Source organism: Lactuca sativa, chromosome 2 (assembly GCF_002870075.4).
Source record: "Lactuca sativa cultivar Salinas chromosome 2, Lsat_Salinas_v11, whole genome shotgun sequence".
Lineage (NCBI taxonomy): Eukaryota > Viridiplantae > Streptophyta > Magnoliopsida > Asterales > Asteraceae > Lactuca > Lactuca sativa.
In genome coordinates this window covers 131,608,997-131,626,052 of record NC_056624.2, presented here as the reverse complement: position 1 = coordinate 131,626,052, position 17,056 = coordinate 131,608,997, and the positions used below count along the sequence as shown (strand labels likewise).

At 30.1% G+C, this 17,056-nt stretch overlaps 1 protein-coding gene across 1 annotated transcript; it reads right to left on the bottom strand.

The window, feature by feature from the left end:
- Positions 1-5,601: 5,601 nt before the first annotated feature.
- LOC111898561 (receptor-like kinase TMK3) lies at positions 5,602-10,208 on the bottom strand. Its single transcript, XM_042899184.2, has 2 exons — positions 7,548-10,208; positions 5,602-6,387 (listed from the first exon to the last, which is right to left on the bottom strand). Exons 1-2 carry the CDS (start codon positions 9,931-9,933, stop codon positions 5,876-5,878), a joined length of 2,898 nt encoding a protein of 965 aa, XP_042755118.1. The 5' UTR covers positions 9,934-10,208; the 3' UTR covers positions 5,602-5,875.
- Positions 10,209-17,056: the final 6,848 nt, after the last annotated feature.

Genomic DNA, 17,056 nt, shown 5'->3' with positions numbered 1-17,056 from the left:
GTTTTTTTCAACTAAAAAATCTCTTAAAATATGAAAAAGATATAAAACAAGTTTTTTTCAAATGGATTCTTTTTCAAAGTGCTTACTAATTAACAAATTTTTTACGTATGCTTTTTCAATTATTGCGTAAGTCTCATATATTTTCAACCAATTAAAATCCAAGAATTTATTTAGAAACTAATAAAAATCACTTTGAAAAAGTTCTTATCAAACTTTTTAATTAAAAAAAAACCTCCATAAAAAGCTCTCATAGTGGATAGAGGTCTCACAATATAGCATATGTAGCCATTTTATATCTCACGTACATACATCATCAATAAGAAAAACTAGAAAGTAAAAACTATAATATGCCAAAATTGTTCTTAATTTTGTTTGGATTCTCCTGATTCGCAAATTCAAATGTAAATATTCAACTTTGCTCTATTCATCGTATTCAACTATTCTTTATTCATCGCATGTTCAAAGTCTATATAAATCTCCAATTCTTTTAATCTTGAAACCACAAAACCATCGCAACAATCATCTCCATCCATAGGAAAAAAAAAAAGGTGTCTTCACATATAAAGACTAGCACACTTCATAATCTTCAAAGCCTCGATCCTATGGACTCTTATAATACCAAAGCTATTGCCGGAGACTATTAAGAGCATACAAACCATAAATGGCGCAGCACCACCGGAAGCATCATGCAAACTTAACTTCGCCACAGGTAAATGTGTAAACCCAAAGTTATATTTCGTAAAATATGTCTTTGTATTGAATATTAGTATTGAGTCCCATCAATAGTTCGACCATGATCCCAGAGAGATTTCTTGAGATATCTTTTAATTAGCCTTGATATTGTACTAAACCAAAAACTTAAAATCATGATAATGGTTGAAAGCATGAAGTATAGAGTTTTTCCGTCGAGAAAGACGTAGGTAGTGTTAGATTTTGAAATGATAAATGTCTTCGGCTTTTTTTCATGTCTTCTAATAAAATGTGTATTAAAAGTCTTTTTCTATGTTTTTAGTATTCATAAATAATTGTTTTTTTTTTAAATCTTCATAAAAAACTAGTGATGTTGGTGTTTACGGAGGTGGTGACGGTGAAGGTGGAAGTGGTGATGGTGGTGGGAAGGTAGGGGTGGAGGAGGTGGCAGAGATGTTGGTGGTGACGATGTCGACAGCGGTGGCTATAGTGGTCGAGGTGGGGGTGGACAGTGGTGGTGGCAACGGTGATGACGATATTGGTGGCGTAAAAAGAAATATCACATAAGGTTAGAACTTAGAAAACGTCTTCCAAAATCAAAATATATTTATTTTGTCTTTTGGAAAAAGTGGTCATTTTCTTGTCTTTTGTTTAATCAAACAATGTTATTCTTAAATGTATTTCTAACTAGGGATGAGATTTAAAACCGAAAAGTCCGACCGGAACCGGAATCGGATTGGAACCGAAATTATTAGAACTAGAATAAATAGAACTAGTTCCGGTTTCGGGTTTAAAAATTGGCTTTATCCGGGTTTGGGTCCATCGGACCCTAGCAAACTGGGTCTAAGAACCGGAACCGGTGTTAGGAATCGGAACCACTTTTAAAGGCCGGAACAGATTTCTGTGAAACATTTAAAATATGCACATCTCATCCGTTTCAAGTCGGATTGACATAAGATTTTTTTTCCAACGTGTAGTTTAGAGTTTGTACATGAATTTATAATATAAATTTTTCATTTTTAGTTTTATATTCTTTGACTTACAGTCTCCTAAAGTTGAGATATCAAAGCTAGAAGTTTTTAGTTTTTCAGCTTTTTTGTATTTTGTGAAAATTTTGAAACATGCATATCTAATTCGTTTGAAGTCAGATTGACATTCGTTTTTTTCTTTTTTTCCAATTTATGTTTAGAATTTGTACATGATTTTAGACTATAATTTTTTCATTTTTGGTTTAATATTCAATGACTTACAGTCACCTGAAGTCGGGATATTAAAGATGAAAATCTTCAACTTTTCAGCTATTTGTTTTTGTATTTGAATTTTGTGAAAACGTTAACACATACATATCTCATTCGTTTAAAATCAAATTGACATGCGATTTTTTCCAGATTGTAGTTTAGAAATTTTAGATGATTTTAGCCTATAATTTTGTCAAATTTTGTTTCATATTCAATTACTTACAGTCCTCCAAAGTTTGGATATCAATATGAAAATTAAAGTTTAACATACTAAGTAGTAAGTAATTACCAAAAAAATCCAGTTTTTTCGGGTTTTCCTGTTCTAAACTCATTTTATCTGGTTCCAACCTACCCACTTTAATGTTTCCATTTTTCCGATTACATACCCACTTTACCTTGTACTGTACCTGAAACCAAACCGGCATCAGTTCCTATATATCAGTCCGGTTTCTGATTCTACAAAATCCCGTTAACCGATTTCGGGTTTTCCGAATATGGGTCCATCCGGTCCATGATTGGACCTACTTTCATCCCTATTTCTAATCATAGATATCATAGGTCAAAAAGAAGCTATTTGACAAAAAAAAAAAAAAAAAAAAAAAAAAAAAAAAAAAAAAAACAAACGTCACATGACCACCTTAATATACATTTAGGTAGTGTTTGTTTTTTGTCTACAGGTCTGCATGACCTCTTCCGTCTGCGCCGCGCAGACCACGCGCAGACATTAGTCTTCGCAGACTGTTTGTTTTTTTTGAAGACTACAGACCTAAAAATGTCTGCGCGCCCTCTTGTTGGTGCAGATGTGAACAGAGTCTTTTAACATCTTTAGACATCTTCTAGTCTTTTAACATCTTCAGACATCTTCTAGCCTAAAAAAATAGAGTTTTTTTTTTTAATTTATAATTTTTCTAACTTTATTAATGATAAACAATTTGAAAAAAAATTACAAAACTTAAAAAATAAACGTTCGACGATACAAACATGATATTTTTGACAAATTTATAAATAAAGATTTATTACAATAATAGTCGTTGAAGTTGTTTATATAAATATGAAAAAAAAAATCATAATATATTCTTATATTTTTCTGCCAAATTTTATAAAACATTATTTAATATAGTATCATCAATTTCTCGAGAAAATATTTATGGTACGTTTTTAATGGATTTAATTGAATAAATCGAAGTTTATTTGTATCTATTTATGTATCAAATTCTTTGATCACTAATTACAATGTTTAGTTATAACTTCGCAACCAAAGTTGTTGGTTTTTATCAAATATATACGTTAATTTATACCATTTTTATTTATATTTTTTATACAATAATACATAAAAGTTGATCTAAATTCGTTAATTATTTATAACAAAGTCATAAAAATATTAAAAAATCACTTTGAAGTTTAAAAAAAATTGTTTATTTAGATTTCAGTTTCTTTTAGTAGCCCGCAGATGTTAAAAAAATAAATAGTCTTCTTTTTTCAGACTGCAGACGTTTGGTCCACCTTTTCTACTGCAGAGGTCTACAGATGTGGTCCGCACACTGTAGACATTTTGCCTCAGAAAAAACAAACAACACCTTAATAGACGTCTGATGAGAATTATATATGGGCCTTAATAAAGTGGGATGTGGTTCAGGGTAATCCGTTCGTTTAATTTCTAATTTATTTATTTATTTCAACTCGCAAGTTTTTTATAGTTTGGTTTTGTTATGTATTTGGTACCAACTTAGTTTAAAATTACCATTTGTTATTTTTTTTTCGATAACTAAATTATTATTTAATAAACAAATTTCCTTCATCACCATTTTATAGTCTCCTCAACACTCACCCAGACCCTACTTATATTATGTGCCTTCATTGCCTCAAGAAACATACGTCGACTTCCCATCTTCTTAACGAACTCCGATAATAGTCCCACTGCCACTCTCTCTCCATGACTTCCACTCTAGCCAAATGATTAACAACAGAAATTGAAATCGATTTTTGAATGTTCAAGTTTATGAAATTCCAGAACTAATTGATATCTAAACTTTATTTTCTGTCATTTTTGGCCAATAGAAATGTTCAAGTTTATGAAATTCCAGAACTAATTGATATTCCACATAATTTAAATGTTTACTAATTGTTGAATTTAATAAAAAAAATTAATAAAGTTTAATTTTTTTTTTAATAAACTTAGGTTGACATTGGCAAACTGTTATTCAACACCATTGTTGAAATTTGTTAAGAATATCCGACGATTTATAGTAAACTATCAAAACAATCCTCCCTAATGAATAAAGAACATTTTGACACTTGTCACATTTTTATTGATTTGGCCACATGTCAATTTGTGGTTATTCTCAATTAAATTTTTTTCCAAATGACATTTTGTTGTTGTTTCATTTTTATTAAATGTATTAATTGTAATAAATATAATAATAAACGCATTTCAATTCATTAATTGACTTTCCTTCTGATTTCAAATTTTCAAAATTAAAGCCCATTAGTTTTTTTTATTTATTTATCTAAATTATTTGTTTAAAGTTAAAAGAGAAAAAACATTTTAATTTTAATAATTAAATATTTTTCTATTTTTCTTATAAATTCAACTTTTCAAATGTTTATAATTTTATATATATATTTTTTTAAATTAACTCATATAATAAATGAGTCTTACACTTAATTAAAATAACATAAACAAACGAAAACAGTACAATTGAATTAATAAACCAAATGCGATAACAAATCAATAAAATGTACTTGAAGTTTGCAGATTATTTACATTTTGAATCATTGGATACAATGTCCTATTAAAAAAATGGTTTTTATATGAGTAGCTTTTAGTATTCAACAATCATATTCAACAAATATCTTGAATCTAACAAATCTTCTCTATTCTTCGTTCATTGTTGTATAAAAAATGGAAATTGTAGGAATTTTGTGAATTGTATCAATATCTTTAGTTATTAACTATCAAAAGGCCCAATGTCAAGTCGACCATTAATATTGGTTAATCCATCATTATACTCCAAACATGCTAAAAGCTTATCCAATTTGATAAGCTAGTAGAGGGAAGACTTATAAAGTCTTCATCTTTCCATCTTTCTTCCTATGAGGACACAAGAAGCAAGAAACATGACAACAATGAATGTAATATTCCAATACCACTAGAATATAATATTGGAATGCAATTATTTGGAGTATGTTGTTTTCTTTTTACTTGGTTATTTTCAGAACGATTAACTGATACATTTCCTATTCAGCTATTTTAATCATAAATCTATATATTTCATTTCAAACAAGACTTAAACCATCGACATATGTCACATATTATGTGGTATGTTTCCTATTAAGCTATTTTACTCATAAATCTATGTATTTCATTTCAAACGAGACTAAAACTCTTGAAATGTGTCACATATTAAGTGGTACATATCCTATTGAGCTATTTTACTCATAAATTTATGAATTTCATTTCAAACGAGACTTAAATCCTCGACATTTATCACATATTAAATCGTGCATTTCCAACACCTTTTGATACCAATAAAACATGTTGATTTCTTAGACTATAAATTGTTGATTATAAAATAAATTTACATGAATACCTTAAAACCAAAACTTAAATAGATCAAACACCCTTCTTTAAAATAAATGCAAGCCCAAAAACCTACAAAGTTGGTAACAATAGTAAAAAAAAAAATGTCCTTTCTTTATATTAGACATTTATTAATACGTTACAAGTACAACAACGAAAAAACACAATAACACATCCAAATTCCATGCAACATACGAACACAATCACTAAAACCGAAACTAAAAACCCTAACATAAAACACAATAAACAAAACCCCATTGAATATTCAAAATTACAACTTTCCTTTCAATTTTCAAACATAACAAACATCAAAAAAAAAAAAAAAAAAAAAAAAAATTAAAAATCTATCTACATTTTCCCAAACACATCATCTTCCATCAGCAGAAGTAAACGAATCAGCAAACCCAGTAGGCCTCGCCGGAATACTACTCTTACTATCATCAAGATCGACATAACTACTATAATCCTTCCCTTCAGCCTCCTGCCACCCTTTGACCATTTGAGTCAACGGGAGACTATAATCAATCCCACAATACTCCTCCGCCTCGTTCTCCGCCGGTTTCCACTTCTCCACCAGCGGCGAAAGGACATTGACGGCGTGGCCCATGTCCGGCCGCTGACTGGGTTCTCTGGCGGTGCAATGTCCGGCGAGATCGGCGATGATGGAGATGGTTTCGAAGGTTTCGTCGTTTGCGTTGAGAGAGGGGTCGACGGCGTTCATGAGTTTTTCTTTGTTTGTTCGGATGGACCAGAACCAGGCGGCTAAATACTGGCTTTCCTCCGGTCGGTCTTCGTCTAGGGCCATTAGACCGGTTAATAGCTCCATCAAAACGACGCCGTAGCTGAAAACGTCAGCTTTTGTTGTGATTTTGCCTGTCACTGGAAAAGCAGATAAAAAGTTCTTGAGAATTGGAAAAGTTTAACTGACAATTTTTGTTTTATTTTTATTGAATTAAGTTAATCCGAAAGGAAATAAAATGTAAATAAGATGATGTATTACGAAAGTTGTATGTAAGATTGTTACTACTTTTGAAAAAAAAAAATTGTTTTTCTTAAGTGAAATGTGTAAAATACCGTTTAAATTGTTTATCGGTAAATGATATATTGGATATGTATTTTTTATGTTTTAAACTATTTTATTAATGTTTTTTATATTTTAAAATGTTTTTGGCAGGATCTTACGATTTGATTTGATCTTAGGATCATCATCTTGCAAAAGGGAAAAGGGAAAACGATGTTATAAAATCAAGATTTTGACAACCTTGGTATGTTCTAATTGAAATGAATAAAAATTATTATTTATGGTTATTTCATAATTTGGTTTATTCTACTATCTTGTTCATTCTTGTGTGATTCCATTCCATTATACTTTTGTGAATCTATTCCATTATACATTTATATTAATATTTCATAATATGTAATTTTTGGTTTTTGCAAATAACTTTCTTTAAATGATTAATTAATATTTTTTATTATTACAAATACATACAACATATAGAGTAAATTACATTTTTGGTTGCTAAATATAGTTGCCAAAATCTTCATTTGGTCCATGTTTCTAGTTCTTGTAACATTTTTGATTCTTGTTCCAAATAAAATTACTATTTTGATCCTTGTCGATAACTTATTTTTTCAATTTTGGTATCAAACGTGTATGCAATTTACATTGAACACGATCAATAACGTTGGCAAAGAAACTCAAATAATGATTAAAATTGCAAGAGATTACTTTTTGAAACCAAAATTGAGAATTTTGAGCTTTACAAATTACTAAGGGACTAAAAATGTAATTTACTTTCGAATTTATACAAAAAATTCAATATATTCATATATTCATTTATTAACGATCCATTACATTATATCCTTTATTCTAATATCTACTTCATTCAATTCTTCTCTTGTTCTATTCCTATTCTATTCCATTATACCTTTGTGATTTCATTCCATAATCCATTACCTTTATATCTTTCCATTTTTATATAATAAATAAACACATAATTCCATTCAATAATAAAACATAAACATAAAAGGAAAGTTACCTGCATATTCAGGAGCAAGATATCCAAAAGTCCCAGCAAGACGAGTAATCACCGATTTCTCTCCATCAGGCGCCAATTTCACCAATCCAAAATCTGAAACTTTTGCTCGAAAATCATCACCCAATAAAATATTCGAAGATTTCAGATCCCGATGTATGAAGCTTTGATGAGCTAAAGTATGAAGATACTCCATTCCTCTAGCAACATCCAACGCAATATTCAGTCGTCTCTTCCATGAAAGAGGTTCTAATTCAAAGGTTTTCCAGTGAAACAAATGGCGACTCAAAGCCCCTTGTGGCATAAACTCATACACAAGTATTCTCTCAGACCCTTCAGCGGAATACCCTAAAAGTGATACCAGATGCCGATGACGAACTTTGGAAAGAACAGCGATTTCTGCTTGAAATTCATCCAATGCTTTGTTGCTTATGACTCCTGCTTCCATTCTTTTTACTGCGATTTTTGTTCCATCGTGTAATTGACCCTTGTAAACGACCCCAAATCCACCGCGACCTAGTTCGTTTTCATGGGAGAAGTTTTTGGTTACGGATTTTAGAACTTGAACGGAGATGATTAGGTTTCCGGATTCGATTACGTGAGATTCAGTGTTTCCGCTCCCGGAACCACTTCCGATGCTTGTGTTTGAGTCGTTGGTGATGGCGATTTTGACTGTGTTGTCGGAATCAGATGGGTCGCGTGGATGAACAACGAGGGAGGTTGGTGGTTGATGCGAGTTTACTTTTTTCGCTTTACATAAATAGATGGAAAGAGGGATGATTAGAAGGATTAAACTTAAAAAACCTGCAACTGGAGCAACAATGGGGACGATGTTGGAGTTCTTAGAACGTTTAGCACTCAGAGGAGCAGGATCTTCACCAGAAACGACAGTATTATTATCTCCGGTTTTTGGATTTGTCTTTTTCCCTGTTGTAGGCGGAGATTGGGGGTTATTCGCCGGAGCTCCGGCGACTGGACTGGTTTTAGGAGAAGGGGGTTTCGACGGATTCAATTGTAACAAAGGGTTTCCGGTTAAAACAAGTTTCATAGATGGATTGAATTTCGGAACAGGGAGGGAAAGATCATTGTTGCTTAAATCCAATAAAGTTAACGATTTCAAATTCGTCCAATTTGATGGAATCACGCCGGTTAAATTGTTTGACCCAAGATCAATTCGAGCGAGAGAATCGAGATTTGCAATTGAAGGGCTCAAAGTTCCAGAAAGATTGAAGTTTTTTAAGTGAATCGAACTCACTTTTTGATCAATGCAGCTTAAACCAAACCAAGGACCTTCACATGGATTATTACCTGACCAAGTTGAAACAAGCCTCGCCGGATAATTTAATCCGTCCAAAAAGCTCAAAAGCGCGGTGGTTTCCGGTGAACATGGAACGCCGGGATCCGGTTGACAAAATTGGTTCGATGAATATGTGAAATTCGAAGCTTTGAAATTGGGGATTGGACCCATGAAATGATTATTATTTAAATCCAATTTATCCAATGTGAGAGAAGCTAAACTATCGGGGATTAATCCGATAAGATCATTGCTGTTGACGTCGAATTCTTTGAGTTCAGTCAAATCGCCGATGGAATCAGGAATCTTGCCGGAAAAGTGATTCCCGTGAAGCCATAAGCTCGTGAGTGAGGTCATCGTTCCGATAACATCAATGGAACCACTCATTCCTTCTCCGGATTGACCATTTAGCCAAAGGATTCTTACACCCGATTCGTTGAACGTCGCCGGAATTCCACCGGAAATCCGATTCATCGACAGTTTTAACGCCCCAAGAGACTGCATACCTCCGAGAAACTCCGGCAAAGGTCCGGCTAAATTGCAACTCATCAATGAAAGATTCTGTAATTGGGCGGAATTCTGAAGATCAATCGGAACTGACCAACCGGTGGTGGCGTTGAGAGGGTTGTTATCCAAAGCTAAAACCTCTAAACTGTCGAGTCCATTGAAGAAATCCGACGGAATTGAATCAAATTGGTTATAATCGAAATACGCCCACCTCAATTCCGACAACCCATTTAACGAAGGTAAATCTCCGGTGAACTGATTCTTTTGAAGACCTAAATTCGTAAGCATTGACAATTGATTCAAATTACTCGGCAAAACACCCTTCAAGTTCATACCCTGAACTTGAATCTGCGAAACCCTAGTTTGAGAACAGAATACGTGAGGCCAACTTGGTGGCCCACAAGGATCGTCGCCATTAACGGGCCATTCCAAAAGCTCGGGATTCTTCAACCCTTTTCTAAACTGATTAAGAATCGCCAAATCTCCAGGATCTGTAGCACTATAAACAAGAGAAACAAGATAAGGATAAAGGAATGTTACAGTTACAAGAAGCTTCATCTGGTGGTGATGGTGTTGATGATCTGCCATGGAAGCAGAGCTTGAGCATTGAGCTTTAATGGCGGCATATTGAGAAAGGAAAACCCATTTGAGATCTTCTTGTAAAAGGAAACAAGGGATTTGGGACAAAGAGAAAGCTTGTTGTTGCTTTCGAGTGTTTGCAGAGCATAAACATGAGTAGTGTGATGAAGAAAAAGATGGATATGTGAGAGTAGGAGGTGGGATTTAGTACAAGTATACGTGGATGAATTTCGAAGAAATACACTTTTGTTTAATATTATTGGACCAAAAAAAAAATTATATTATAATTACTTGTTGTCGCATGGAAAACTATTTCTGATTTTGTGTGTCCTAAAGTTATTTATGATTTTATGTGACATATCAAAGTAATTGTTTGATGACTTTTCTTTTAAGTTAAATATAATAAATAACAATATGTTGTTATTGGAGTTAGTTAGTACAAAATTTTACTATTTGGGCTTGATTTATAAATTATGTTAAATATTTATGTTTCATAAAGTGCCACTAAAACCATTTAAATAATGGTTTATCTTGAATATATAGTTTCCGTTGCTTATCTTTTATCGTATTTATTTGGAGAAAAAATTGTTGTGTTTTGTAAGAGAATATTTGTATGTCTATGTATAAGATTAACCCTTGTTGTAATGTATTTTGATTTTTTTATAGATCTTTTTGATTATAGTAATGTCATTTAAATATAATACCGTTTTATGATTATGACGATAAATATTTTGAATTATATTGTTGTAATAATAAAATGAAAATATATATAACTTGATAAAATTTTAAAATACGATATGCTAATATGAAAGAAAATCAAGAAATGTAACACAAAATATTAATAGTAGAAATTTTTAATGTGTTAATATACAAATAAATAAATATGTTTTGTTAATTTTTGCATTTAACATCGTAATCAAATAGATTTGATATATATTTTTCGATCTTGGGAAAGTGTTTAAATGATATGAAAAGTGTTTTTAAGTGTCATTATTGTATTTGATTGAAGGTATTTATCAAGTATTTAAGCATGTGACGCAGTTCTTTAATTATTTGTCTTAATCAAGATCGTAAATGAATAATTTCAATTTAATTTATTTAATTTTTTTATCATAAGATATCAAATAAATTAGTAAAGTTTCCAATAATACATGTGGTACAGAAATGTGTCACTAGGGACCGCATGGTCCACTAATGAATTCCGTGACTGGTGGGGATTGTTTATAATTAGAACCTCAAATGCTAATTCTGTTTGGATCTGTGATTTATTTATTTTATTAATATTATCTACTTTTATTAATATGATTATATTAAAAAAAATCATTTGATGATGACTTTTGGATAGTTATATTTTGTTTTTATCTTTAAAGATGAGTTTTAATCATCATTTCTTCTGCACTTAAATCCGTGTTACTTAAATAACCGACATTTGATTTGTTATTTAGCGATATATAGTTAAATTGTTTTGGTTGAATTGAAAATGTCAATTTTGTACACCTTAATTCTATTAAAAAAAATTAAAAAGAGTTCTATGATTAATGAAACTTAGTTTTCTTACTAGTGATGTAACGACATATGTTGATAAAAAAAAAAAAAAAAAAAAAAAAAAAAAAAAAAAAAAAAAACCTTTTTTTAACGGATTTTAGAACCATATTTAGTGGAAAAAATAGCACGATTCCATCATAACTTGGCATTAATTAATAACACTATAAAAGTTACTGTGATCATGTGGTCATGCCTATCTATCGTGCCTCTTAATTATTTCTTATTAATGAAGGGCCGAAGTAAATATTTAATATAGATCAGCATTATTTTTTTTAAATACTTAATTATATGGACGAAGTAAGTATTTAATATAGATCAACAATATAATTTTTTAAATACTTAATTATAGGATGAGCATTTGGATCTCATCGGACAGCAACCGGACCGGTTTTAGAGAATTATGTGAATTGTGGACCGGACCTAATGACACATACCAGTGTTGATGCCTGTTTTTCGATTCTTGGACCAGTACAACATTTGTTACGTATAGTACAAATGGTTGTAGTAGCGAAAAACATTCAAGTTCGATACCTTGACTCAGATGACTGTAACTCATCAATATGAAACGAAAAATAATGAGTTAAAATATAAACTATAATTATATGTTGAAAAATATCTAATGTTAATCCAACTTCAAACAAATAAATTATTGTTATTCTTCTACAATATAATTATCATTATTCTTTTTCTTATATCCTTGTTTTTTATTCTTCGATATCTTGATGAACAAGAAAATTAATGCAAAGATTATGTTCATTCACCTTTTTCTTAGCTATAGTCGATCTTAGCCTCTTCTTCCATATATATATATATATATATATATATATATATATATATATATATATATATATATATATATATATATATATATATATATATATATATATATATATATATATATATATATATATATATATATATATATATATATATATATATATATATTATTTTTATTTTTATTTTTTTATTTTTATTTATTTATTTATTTTTTTTTTAAGATTTAGTCAGAAGCTGAGGAACTAGGAAGGAAGGGAGAACCGATTGAAAAAGAATGCTGATTTTTCCACATTAGTTTCTTTTTTGTTTTTTTGTTTTTTTTTTTTTTTTATCCACTGAAAAATAAATAAGGAATGGACAATTAAACCATCATTAAGGGAAGTTAAAAATGCAACTTTATGTTTATAAAATAACTATGTATTTTGTGAATAAAAACAATTAATCTGTTATCTATTTATGATAATTTTCTAGAACAATAATATTTAAGAAAAAAATAGATTGTTATTATCCGTATATGACATTAATTTTTTTTTTCTCTTATAAGTTTGTTCTCTTATTATAATGTTTTACAATACTCAAATTTACCATCGACCGTACCTAAAGTTGTAATTTACTTTGTTACTATTACTTTCAAATGCAATATATTTGGATCTTTCCTAAAGTATATGAAAGGAAAAAGTATATTTAAAAGTTCATGTATTAATTTATGGTATCCAAGGAAGGCATGATGTCCGTGGAAGAGTTGTGATGGTTGGTGAATGTTGGATTGAAGACAAATTGGTAGGTTCCAACCATGTGGTTTGATTATATATAGAGTACAAGAAATTTGAGCTCTAGTTTTTCCAAGTGTGAGGTCTCAATAAGTTTCATATAAGATGGATATATTTAATATACTGCCTAATATTCATCCTAATGTAGAAAGAAACGCTATTGATTATTTATATGTATATGCAAGAGAAATCTTCGGAAAAGTTCCAATATTTTATCTTAATTTACGAAAAAATCCTAAACTAAAATTTGTTTACGAAAAAGTCTCATTTACTTGTAAAAACAACGATTTGGCCATATTTTCCCGGTTTACCGATTTCATTACTTATCCGGTTTTAATAAAATCCCATTATTTTACCATAATTTATTAATAAGCCCAAATTATGGTAAATGATTGGACTTTAATGAAAATTATGGTAAAATAATGAGACTTTAATGAAACCGGGTAACTATTAAAACCGATAAACCGGAAAAAAAGGTTAAATCGTCATTTTTTTCGGTAATCGGGACTTTTTCATTAACCAATTTTAGTTTGGGACTTTTTCTTAAATTAGGATGAAATATTAAGATTTTTCTGAAAATTTTTCTATATGTAAAATATAAGTTTGGAGAGAGAAGAATTTATATACTTGTTCACAAAAACCAAAACACCCACAATCCATTATCTATACTAATAAATAAAACCCATTTTCTGCCACATGTCATGTCCTCATTGATTTGGACACATGGCATCTTAATAGATTTTTAGAATTTATTTATTTCTATATGTAATTTTCTGATTTGTTCACATATCATAACTTATTTCGGTTACAATATTGAGAGAAATAAATGCTTCTTTGAAAAAGAAATGATATATTTATAATGTAATAAATGACATAATTAATGAGAGCTCTAAAATTGATATTGATATTAAATTTAATGTTTAAATATTGATATTAAATTTTTATTTTTAATAAACCCGTGTAGTACACGGGTCTTACACCTAGTTATGTATATAAGTAGAGATTATCACTTGATTGTTATAACGTTAAGAGACGAATTCACTAAGCAATAAATCAACTTAAAAGTTTATGCATTAGTTTGTCTCAAGAGCTTACTTAAATTCATAACATTTAAGAGCACATTCGATGGAGGATATTGAAAAAAAAAAAAAAGTAAATTGTACAAAAACACTCTTTTTACACAGAAATTCGATTTTGACACCGTTTTTTTTTTTTTTTTTTTTGTGTCAATTTTGACACTGTGTTTTCCTATTTGTTACAATTGTGACCACTTGACCGTTTAACCAGGTTGCATGCTGACGTGTCAGTTTTTGATGATGTGGCATGCTGACATAATATGCTGACGTGTCAAAAGTGAATTTTTTCTCACAAAAAACACTAAGTTTTCATTTTTTTTTTCGATTTTGACACTTAGTTTAATTTTTTCTTTCAACTTTGACACTATTTTTTTTGTTGCAAATCGAACATCATTTTTTTTCAATTTTGTTCAATATTGACAATTTTCTATTTGAAACCATATAAATATTTTTTTAATACATTTAAACCGTATATATATGTTTTTTTTTCATTTAAAAACCATAGTTTTATATAAATACGTTTTTTTACACTCAAACCATATTTTTATGTATAAATATGTATTAGTTATATAAAAATTGTATTTTATATTAAATATTCAACTTTAAAATGTGTTTGGAGGCGTGTAGTCGATCAAAACTCGGATATCAAGTTTGCAACCCATCAAATTTTTACATCTTATTAGAAGCTTATAGTTAGTTTGATTCTCATGATATAACTAATACTTTGAATGTAAGGAAAAAAACACCTTGTATTTAAATAAAAATGTGGTTTTTAAACGAAAAAAATATGTTTATACGGTTTAAAATGTAATAAAAAAAATATATTTATACGGTTTTAAATAGAAAATAGACAAAATTGAACAAAATTTGATAAATGATGTTCGATTGGAACAATAAAAACATAGTGTCAAAATTGAAATAAAAAATTAAACTTAGTGTCAAAATCGAAAAAAAAGTAAAAACTTAGTGTTTTTTGTGGAAAAAAATCAATTTTGACACGTCATCATATTATGTCAGCATGTCACGTCATCATGTAACCTGGTTAACCGGTCAAGTGGTCAGAATTGTAATAAATCGGAAAACACAGTGTCAAAATTGACACAAAAAAACATGGTGTCAAAATCGAATTTTTGTGTAAAAAGAGTGTTTTTTGTGCCATTTACCTAAAGAAAAACCCTTAGTTTTTCAATTAAAAAAAACTTATGTAAAAAGATAAATCCATTGTGGAAGTTTTTGTTGTGTGTGGCCGTATGGGTTATTAGGTTGTTTAGTTTTGTTAAAGATTAATAAATATTTCAATTTTGTTAGGTAGTTAAAAGTCATATGTATTATTTTACTAATTTAGTTTTGTAATTTTTTTGGAAAACAACAAATGATTCATGATAAACAAACTGCAAATTTAAAGGGAGATAGTCTCCACTCCTCCCAGTTTCAAACCCCCACGACCCCTTCCATAGAAATGTCATAGATTTAAGGGGGTGTTTGTCTTAGCTTTTCACAGCCAAAAGTCCTTTTTGTAAAAGAAAATAAACAAAAAGATGTTTGGCAAACTAGTAACTTTTGGAGTTTTAATACAAGGAAAATCATCTTTTTGAAAAAGTCAGGATTTCCTGACTTTTTGTAACTTTTTGGAAAAGAACTTTTGAGCTTTTAAAAGCTAAGCCAAACACGCCCTTAATATTTTCTACAAGCTTACCGGAAGAGATTGAGTATCGCTCGAAGATCTCATCATTCCCAAACTTTCATGTACACTAGAGCATTCTGTAAAATTATAAAATATTATCAAGCATTCTCCGGAGCTTGAACAATTAACTTGGGACCGAAAATATTATAAATTGAAATTAACATTCTTAAAAAAAAACAAATTGTTTTCAACAAATAAACACCAAAAACACTTAGAAAAAGAATTACAACTCAGCCCGACGACCTTTAATGTCTTTAAATTCATCAATTACAGATTTTGAATCAATGTTTTCAGCAATTTCTCTTTCTATGTAAATCACCAAGTTGTTTGGGAGAAAATCATCTGACATCTTATTGCGAAGACGGTTCTTGAATATTTTCATTGCTGAAAATCTCATCTCTGTTGTTGCGGTAGAAACGGAAAATGCCAAGATTAACCGAACCACTCTATCAAGCAAATAATATGTCTCACGTGAGTTTCCACAAGACGCTTGCATAGGTCAGTAATAGTTGATACACCACTTAGTCTGGGATTCTTTGTGATATCAATATTAAAAATCTCCAATTGATATCGTAATTGAATCCTCTCTTGCTCCGTAAAATCTTCAAGATAATATTTCTCAATAAGAAGACAAATTTGATCAACGTTAATCACTTTAGAAACTAAAGTAGAATTAAGTCTTAACAACTCCATCGTCCGATCATTGAATCTATTATTCAACTCATGTAATTGTTTGTCCAATGTGGTTGTAAACAAATCCACTCGATAAAAATGTTCAACCAACGAAGTGTGTCAATTGACACTTTTAATCGTAAACGGTTCTTTAATATTTGTGTTTCATTTTTCTTCACTATGATATTTTCAATGTGTGCTGCTTGATTCATCAAGTTTTCAGTGAATGCAACAACATTTCTATGTTGTGAGCAACCATATGTTTCAAGAAAGCACAATTTTTCCCGTCATTAACTTTTTTCCAATTGTCAAATCCTTTAATAGTAAATGCATCGTAACCATGACACACACTTGGTTTATCATTGAATATATAACAAATAAAACAATAAGAAGCGTGTGTTGTTGGAGAAGTTTGGTCCTTTGATGTTGAACCGGATTTTGTGATAAATAAATGGCGGAAACATTATCACAATAGACAATGGTCGCCTTGGGAACCAAAACATGTAACTCAATAAGCAAATTACGAATCCAACTTGCCTCAACAACGGTATTTGCCACCCCTCTGTATTTTGCTTCTGCACTAGATCTGGAGATTGTGTTTTGTCTTT